The sequence below is a fragment of the Phallusia mammillata genome, chromosome 7 (genome assembly GCF_965637545.1).
Source record: "Phallusia mammillata chromosome 7, kaPhaMamm4.hap1.1, whole genome shotgun sequence".
Lineage (NCBI taxonomy): Eukaryota > Metazoa > Chordata > Ascidiacea > Phlebobranchia > Ascidiidae > Phallusia > Phallusia mammillata.
Genome location: NC_137258.1, coordinates 1201189 through 1210660, shown reverse-complemented (window position 1 = coordinate 1210660; position 9472 = coordinate 1201189). Strand labels below are relative to the sequence as shown.

At 34.2% G+C, this 9472-nt stretch overlaps 1 protein-coding gene across 1 annotated transcript; it reads left to right on the top strand.

Moving 5' to 3' along the window:
- Positions 1–665: 665 nt before the first annotated feature.
- LOC145237387 (septin-11-like) lies at positions 666–8077 on the top strand. The gene is made up of 12 exons (XM_080100233.1): positions 666–826; positions 1171–1354; positions 1895–1948; positions 2093–2226; positions 2603–2691; positions 3328–3445; positions 3518–3607; positions 3840–3936; positions 4295–4463; positions 5404–5536; positions 6348–6464; positions 6875–8077. Exons 1-12 carry the CDS (start codon positions 764–766, stop codon positions 6944–6946), a joined length of 1320 nt encoding a protein of 439 aa, XP_079956359.1. The 5' UTR covers positions 666–763; the 3' UTR covers positions 6947–8077.
- Positions 8078–9472: the final 1395 nt, after the last annotated feature.

Below are 9472 nucleotides of genomic sequence, written 5' to 3'. Positions count from 1 at the left end.
TTGTGTTAAAGATCAATAGACACTATTGCCTTTAAAATTTACATCAACATACAAATTACTAACTCCTCACCATAAATAACGATTTTAACATGTTTAGTCTTGATTTTGACTGGAGAAGTCAGGTTGTTGTGACGCAGTTCCGCCATCTAATGGCGACGTTTTAGTTTCATTGCAACGCCCAAGTCGCAAATGTCAATCGTTGAAACCAAAACCAGCAGTTGAAATAAAGATCGAGTTGTTGCACTAGTTGCAAAATACGCCGCTACTTGAGAAAGTGACAGCATGAATTTTTTTTGTCTTGTTACCATTTATTGAGTTACTTGTGTGAATGCTTGTTTTATGTTAAAAAAGTTGCGATAAACTAGTAACAAATGCAAATTAAATATTTGGGGTGTTTATTTGCATTTATAGGTCTTGTATCACGGCTTATTAGCGTTGGTAACTCTTAAAGCAAAATAAATTTGTGGAAACTGCAGTAAAACCGCTACTCTAACTAGTTGTTTATGTGCAGTTGTGAAATAAACTCAACTCAATAGTTATTAATTATACCACTATTTGTAATTAATGTATTATCTAGATGCCATTTTTTAGTCCATGTATGTTTAAATTGATATTTCAGCTTGGGAGCAATTATCAAACATTTTTAAAGTTGTGTTTCTATTTAATGCATCTGGTTACTTTTCAGCTTTAAGAACAGATAAAATCTATTTAATATCGAATCAAATTTTTGCAAGGATATTGGAAAACCACTTAACTATTAGCAATGGTGAAAATGGATGGAGATGGCGTGAATAATGTGGCATCTGGTGATCACTATGATTATTTGGTAAGGAATCAAAGTTAGTCTATTTTGGAAGTGATGAATGACGCTGGGATAATCAGCCTTTTGTCACATATAGTTGTTTAGGAATCTTTTGTTTGGTGTGGAAATATATTGCATTTGACTGTCAATAGCGCTGAGACTGTTTACGTTACAAACAAATGAAATTCACAAACCATAACATGTTTTCCTTAAGTATCTAAAAAGAATATACCAGTGGAATTGTTAGTCACCTTAAAAGTCACACCTATTTTTTATCGGACTGTATTGCAAAGATTTTGTTTGACCTAAACTTCACACCCCCGTTATTGTTAAAGTAGTAGCATTACCTAACTGTTTATGTTTTGAAGGATGGGTTGTCAGAGGAAATGAGGAACTTGGGTCTGACCGGTCATGTCGGTTTCGACAGTCTTCCTGACCAACTTGTTAACAAAGCAACAAATCAAGGATTCTGTTTCAACATCCTGTGCATTGGAGAAACAGGAATTGGGAAGTCCACATTGATGAACACCTTGTTTAATACCAACTTTGAAAGTAAGATATCTCCTAGAGCAGCGATTCTCAACTGGTGGTCCATGATGACTTTTTGGGTGGTCCACAGGACGTCCACTAAGTTTGGTGATAAACTAGAGATGATTGCATATTACATGTTGAAAGAGTATCAAAATGTTAGCTGTTAATAATTGTATCTCACTTATTGAAAATCGGTTCCAAACAATTATGTTTCAAGCCCAAACAGTAGTTTTGTATGGGACTTCGATTTTGCTCAAAAATAAAATGGTCCACGATATTATTTTTACTTGCGCGGTGGTTCATGGCCTGAAACGAGTTGAGAACCATTGTCCTAGAGTGTAAATACAACAGGATATTAATTAATTTTTAATAGACCATGACTGTCATAGTTAGTGTTAATTGGCTTCATTCGCCTATAACTGGTAATATTTACAATTTGCATTGGATTTGAAGATCATAGCAGTTGATTTCTTTTTTGAAATAACAACAAGTTTGGTTTCGGTTTGAATGAGCATTGTTTACTTTTGTTGTGAAGTGTCTTACACCATTTTATTATTACAGATGAACCTCAACACCACAACATGCCTGGGGTAAAGCTAAAGGCCAACACATATGGTAAGATTTGTACTAAAACTTTACTGCTTTCCATCAACATAATGCCTTTCTTTTTTTTGACACATAAACATGACAAATACAGTTTGTTTGCCAATGAAGTGTTTAATTAGATACCCCCGATGTACAATGTTGCTATGGTTACAGAGCTCCAAGAGAGCAATGTCCGATTGAAGTTGACCATTGTTGACTCAGTCGGTTTTGGTGACCAGATTAATAAAGAAGACAGCTTTCAACCAATTGTGGAGTACATCAACCAACAATTTGAAAACTACCTTCAGGTTGTTTTAACATTTTATGCAAAACATAGCTGAAACAATTTTGTTTTTAACGAAACTCCAGCAGACAAAAGAAAGATTCTTGAATCTTGCTTCTGATCAGTTGAATATTTAGACTGTTAAATAAACACCAGTTAAAAGCATAAATCCTTTCTTTAAATAACAGAAATATATATTTACCTTTAATAAACCGGCATCGCCAGTTTCTGCAAAAAGCAAACATGTGGTGGGATATATATTTCTTTCATTTAAAGAAAGGATTTATGGTTTTACCTGCTTTTATGAAACAGTCTAATACTATGCAAAACATTGTAGAATTTTTTTGTAAAATATTGTTTCTGATGTTTTAAAGTTTCTCTAATGTGCTTTTATGAAACAGGAAGAACTGAAGATATGTCGGTCGTTGTTCAACTACCATGACACCCGTATACATGCTTGTCTCTACTTTATTTCACCAACTGGACACGGGTAAGGGCAACAGGTTATTACTCAACTGGCAAACGATGGTGTTATATTGCCTAAGTGACTTTTACACCATAACTACCAAGCCCCAAGGCAAGGGCCTGAATGTGAGATAATATTGAATGAGAGCTGCCTGCAAATGTCTGCTGTATGCAGCGCACACATAATGGCACCGTAAACTGAGATGGGGTTACGCTTACATGTTACATTTTTCTGGGCCATTTGCTACTTTGGTATTTCACTGCTTTGTTTTGATTTCTTGTTTGTTGTCATGCTTCATGGCAAATATTACAGCTTGTTAACAACAAGAGTAGATACATTTTTGATTTAATGTTTTACAACTTCTTGTTCATTGTTTTTTATTATGGGATTCTATGCATTACATGAGTTTTTTTCTGTCATTTGTTGGCAGTTGGTTTCCACTTTTTATGTCAGGTAAAGAAACTTAAATCGTGCAAAAATCTGAAGTTTGCAGTGTTTTCTGCATTTGGCAAAACAGTTGTGTACAGGCCAAATTATGTAAACATATATACTAGAGAAAAATGTAATTATTCTGACTTGGTTTATTTTTATGTTAGTCATGTATGAAATTTACATATGGTACACATAAACAAAGTTAACAACTGTACTGTTTTTGTTCAGATTAAAGTCTCTTGATTTATTGACTATGAAGAACTTGGACAATAAGGTCAACATCATTCCTGTGATTGCCAAGGCTGACATCATATCAAAAAGTGAACTACACAAGTTTAAGATCAAGGTAACAAACTGAAAACAACAAAATAAGCCTGAGTGCAAATGGAAAATACTTACACTATGTTGAACATTGTAGATTATGAATGAACTTGTGTCTAGCGGAGTTCAAATCTACCAGTTCCCAACTGATGATGAAACAGTTGCTGAAGTTAATGCCTCAATGAATGTAAGTTAATGTTTTGTGAAGATTGCCCCTTTTTCAATCCTGAAGCAGTACGCCTTCGAACCATTTGTTGAGTTTTGTAACAGAGCAAACACTATTATATATGAGTGGTTCTTTTACTGAAACACAAATTTAATTTTTTGTCTGTTATATATATATTTTTTTAGCAAAATAAGAGTTTATATTTCTTTGTTTTAATAGAAAAAAGTTGATTTTCAATATTATGTGTTGACAGAGCCACCTGCCGTTCGCCGTTGTGGGAAGCACAGATGAAATTAAACTGGGGAATAAAATGGTGAAAGCAAGACAATATCCATGGGGAACTGTACAAGGTAATTACACCCTAACCACCAAGCCCAAAGTACCAGAAATGTTCAGTTTGTGAAAACATGCATTTTTGAATCCTACTTTATATTGGAATTATAGTCCTACAGTTCTGTAGAACATGAAGATTTTTCTTTACTGCCTGCAAACAACAACCTTTTTGGCAGTTTTATAAATTCACATTAGGAAATGTGAGGGAAAAAATAGCACTTAAAATAAATTACAGGATTCATTTGCATCATGGTTAAGAACTACAGACCAATGTGTATCTTGTTACAATATTACCTGTGTACCTAGGAACTGCTGCTGAGTTTAGCTTAACAAAGTTGAAAATGAAGGTAATAAATCAAAAGTATTGTTTTGCAGTTGAGAATGAAAATCATTGCGATTTCGTAAAACTTCGCGAGATGCTTGTTCGTGTGAACATGGAGGACTTACGTGAAAAGACTCACACGAAACACTATGAGCTGTACCGACAATCGAAACTCACTGAAATGGGATTCATGGATGATAGCACTGGTGGGAAAAACTTCAGGTACATGATTTATTATTATTGTTGGTTTTGTGTATAAGTTAAAACATGGCACTGGAACAGTATTTCTCAACATTTTTAGGTTTTCAACTACTTTTTTAAAGTATGGCTGTTAGCACTTTTAATAAAAGTACATGTTAATCAAATTGTAGTAAGTTTAAAAAATGTTGTTGTATATTGAATGGTGGTTGTGTGCTTGCAATTACCTTTTGTGGGCTTATGGCAATATAATGCTTTTTACTGCAGTAGTAGATTCAACTTAGCTATATTGGTCACAGGAAGTCATTTCAAGAAGCAATGCATGTATAGTTCGTTACACCAAGTCTTAAGGCACAAGTAGCTATCCATAGTATGAGTGCAGAGCAATTCAAAACATTTTTATGCCTTAAAAGTGAATTGATTAATGACTGCTTCTACGTACCGATGACATCATGTCTTGCAGCCAAATATAGATTGTAGGGTAGCTTGCATGTCATACATTATGCATGATGCCTAAACATGTGGATATGTTTGTGTAGCTGATATTCCTTCTGTGTCTAATTCCTGTGAACTATTTCCTAAATGGCATTGAATTTTCAATTTTAAACAGAAACTGTTTGTTGTAACATATTGTTGTCATTTAGTACCAAAAATACATTAAATTAGTGGTGGGATTCAGCCGGTTTGCACCAGTTCTATAGAACCGTCTCACAAAATTTCATGAGATTAGCGAACCTGTTAGCATTACTGGTTATGTCAATGGACTTTTTGTAACAGAACCGGCTGAAAAATATGACTTTTGTGATAGAATTGGCTGACAAAAAATCTGAATCCCACCACTGCATAAAGTACAATATTATTGGCAAATATATATATATTTTCCTTTACAGGAAGATGTAATAACAAATGATTATGCTAAACTGTGTGTGTGAATTCTTACAAAACCTGATGTTTGTGTTTTTAGCCTGCAGGAGGTTTATGAACTGAAAAGGAACGAACATTTGAATGAACTTCAGAAGAAGGAAGACGAAATGAGACAAATGTTTGTACTGAGAGTGAAAGATAAAGAAGGAGAATTGAAAAAGTCTGAGAAAGAGGTGAGATGAACTTATATTGAACATTGATTGATCGTTTCCAAAAATACCTGCCCAATCTTTCTTTGTTAAGCTTCAAATTGATTTTGTTAATTAATTGGTATACTTCTTTCAAAAGCATTGTTGTTGAATGGAATTGCAGATCATAAATATATGTGTAGCACATGTTTGAAGTATTATTATCATGTATGTGATTGTTTGTGGTTGTGACACATAAAATTTGATGTGCTCCACCAGGTTTTTTTAAAGGTTTGGTTTGGGTGACCGCTAAGTAGTTTTAAGAGACCGCAAGTGTTTCATTTAAATACCAAAAAATAGCCATACATGTTATAAAACACCTTAAAAAAACACTGTGCTCCACTAATACAACAAATATCTATGTAGTCTTTAAATGTCTATGAAGTTATAACCTTGTTTATTGTTGTAGCTAACTTGTATTAATCAACTATAAATGACAATAAATCATGTGTTGGCCTGCACATGTTGGATGGTAAAGTGGTAGCCAGCTAAAATAACTTGAAACCTTTTTCTTCATATGACCCTCAGTACGCCTGTTCTGCCCCTTGGGTCATTAGCAATATAAATGAAAATCATTTCCTGTGGCTATTCGTGGAAGAGGCAGCTGTAGGTACGATGGCCGGTATCTCATGAAATCAATTTTTTAAAACACATTTTAAAGAGAAATTAGTGTTAGAACATATGTTTTTTTTTACCCGTTCAACTATACTGAAGAAAGGTTTAATTTGATATTATGGTTTTATGTTATCTATTTCTTTAAATTGTAGATTAAATAACAACATAAATTTGTATATAGCTTCATGACAAGTTTGACAAACTGAAGAAAATGCACGGAGAGGAGAAAAAGAAATTGGAAGATAAAAAGAAAGCCTTGCAGGAGGAGATTCTTGCATTTGATAAGCGAAAACAAGCAGTAAGTTTGTTTCTACTTACTGGCATTATTAGTCCACATACTTTTGACATGCAATGTGATTTTTTACGTTACATTTTTGTAAGATTCATACACATTCATCCGAAAACCATTTAATAATGAGGAGTAATTGTAAGTAAAATTGAACAAAATTGCCCTGAAAGTTGCTTAAAACATTTTCCTTTTATTACTTAAAAGAAACAGTGATTTCTAAAAGAACAATGATTGCTTAAAAGAAACAGTGCATTTAAACATCCTGCATAGAAAAAGTAAAAAAGCAACTAACGATATCATAGAGATTAAAGTAAACAGTACAAAGATTGAAACAAATGTTCGCTAAGCTACTTTCCACAGCTGAGTACCAAAGGACAAACCCAGCTTTTATACACGTTCTAAAATTCTATATTTTTCAGGCTGAACTGCAACACCAGGCATCAAAAGATCATATGAATCAGAGTCAAACCAAAGGAGGAAAAAAGAAGTGAATTTAATAACCATTACAATGTGAAATGCAGTACAGCCTTTTCCATTCACGTCTAACTCAAACAAACACAAATCTCTACTTCATGGATGGTCGGTCAAAATTGTACATAACACGTTTCCAAAAACTTTTTATTCATCGCCATGACCAAACTTGCCTGCTATTTTTTGGTTTAAAGCAATCATATTAAAGTTTGCAGTATGTAGCAAAAATCATGCTACTGGCTTTCATGCCATGTTAAGTGTGAAGTAACATGCCAAGACAGTAGTCAGTTAAGAAAACAAGTTTAAAATATTGACAAAGAATTTTGCCTGGTGCCATTTGAGTTTAATAAAAAAATTTAAAGCAGTGTTATTTTGACCATAGGAAAGCCAGTTTTGTGAACCTTAATTCAAAAAATCATAATTGCTACTTTTTGTAAAACATCTTAAGGCTGCTGGTTCTGTGAGCCTATATCTTTGCCTAAAAATGTGTTCTGTTGTTTTTTACATTCACTTATGTACTACTTAACTATATGTATCATTAACTTTTGTTATGTTTTACTGCACCAAACAGTTTTTCAGTCATTGTCATTATTACGTCATTGAAGAATAGATTCATTCTTATGAAACAAACATGCCAAATTACAAAGTTGTTTAAATTAACTTAATTTGACTATTTAAATAAAATATGTTAATAAACTTCTATAAAGGGTTTTTAGTGTGAAAAAAAAACATGCTACTTGAATTGAATTTGAATTGCACAGTCATTAATAGTGGTCAAAAAGTTTCATATGACATCTTTTTTTACCCATTTATTAAATCTATCACACCAGTCCAGCATTTGCTGTAATCATCATTAATGTTTCGAACAAAAATATTAATTCTTCAAATCGCTTCAGCACGTTGCAAACTTTTATATTCCAGCTAGCTTGCATTTAACTTGACTTACTTTTTAACTGCAAGTTTCCCCAGTGCAGCGTAATAGCCCCCCATGTACCTAGCAGAACCGCATGTACCAAACGCACACCCTTATTTACTGAGTTTTAACCCTTGCTGCCCGTGGCCTTGGTCGCCCTTGTATTTGCTGCGACCTTTTGTTGTTTTTCGTTTCAACAAATCTGTATGAATTAAACGGAATAACATTCACAATCAAATTCCAGTGTTTGTCGCAGTCTGCAGGGGCAGACAGATAGCTTATTGCATGCTATCTGCGTTACACAATGATTTAAAAACTGTAAAAACGCAGTAAGACAGACAGACAGACAAGGTCGTATTGCTTGAAAGGTAGCTTGCTTTGGTTGAGGTTACTAACATATGCATAGCCAGTGGTGAGATTCAGCCGGTTCTATAGAACCGTCCTACGAAATTTTATGAGATCAGCGAACCGGTTAGCATTACTGGTTATTATCTATGGACTTTTTGTAACAGAACCGGCTGAAAAATATGACTTTTGTGATAGAACCGGCTGACAAAAATTTCGAATCCCACTGTGCATAGCTTATTATTCAATATTAAATCTCCTATTATCTTGGCTACTATTGCATCGAAAACAACATTTAGGCTTAAATCGACTCTAACGGAAAACGATAGTCAGTTAATTTATGACACTAGTACCATGGACAAAACATTACCTCGGAGTAATTGGAATTGAATTGCAAACGTTTCGATAATTGTTCTGTGCTGATCATCAGGAAATAATTGCCCAGCAGGTGCCTAACGCCAACACGTTTTATGGAAAGTGTCTTATCAGGATATTTTTGGGAAGCTCATTAATCTGAAATTAGTTAAAAATTGACTGCCAGTCTCTCGTTTGATCATAGCTTTATCACTTTCACTGCGCGTGTTGTTTCTAGACAAACACTGACTTTAAGCCAACACTTTCAGCATCACTACTGCAGCAGGTGTAAGCGTGAAGCATGCGACAGACTTCGTTTAGTCAGAATGTTCTTTTTCCAAAACAACAGGCAAAAAGGTGAAAGTTTAAAAAATCATCTAATATGTGTGGGCTGGCCCATATTGACCCAAACATCGACTTGTGGTTTGATTGTGTGTTTTAGTAAATCAAATTTATTCGCTTCTTACGTTCAATACGGGCGCGCTAACTCAATCATTTGTAAAATTAGCGAACACAACCAGATATATGGTTCCAAGTAAGTCAGTGTTTTAAAGCAATTGAGGAAAAGAAGGTGTTGGCAAGATGTCAGTTTTTACTTTAGAATTGAGGTGACTTAAAGTCAAACACAACAGTCAACAACACGTTTACTTTAAAAATATGTTTGCCGTTATAGTTTTCTTGGAAGTGTGATGTCACAAAGCGTTGACGTAATAAAGCTGTGACAACAGATTGTCGATTGTCAAGGCAAAATTTGAAAGCAATGGGCACAAAAACAAACGCGGCGTTGAAATAAGAAAAGCGCGGCTGAAAAAAATGTTGATTACTTTTTGCCAGTGCGTGTGCACTTTTCTCAGGAGGGGAATTCGTTCGAAGACGTTGTGTGTTTGTTCGAAGACGCATTTTAAATTGTTATTTATCGATAGATTACCTCGGT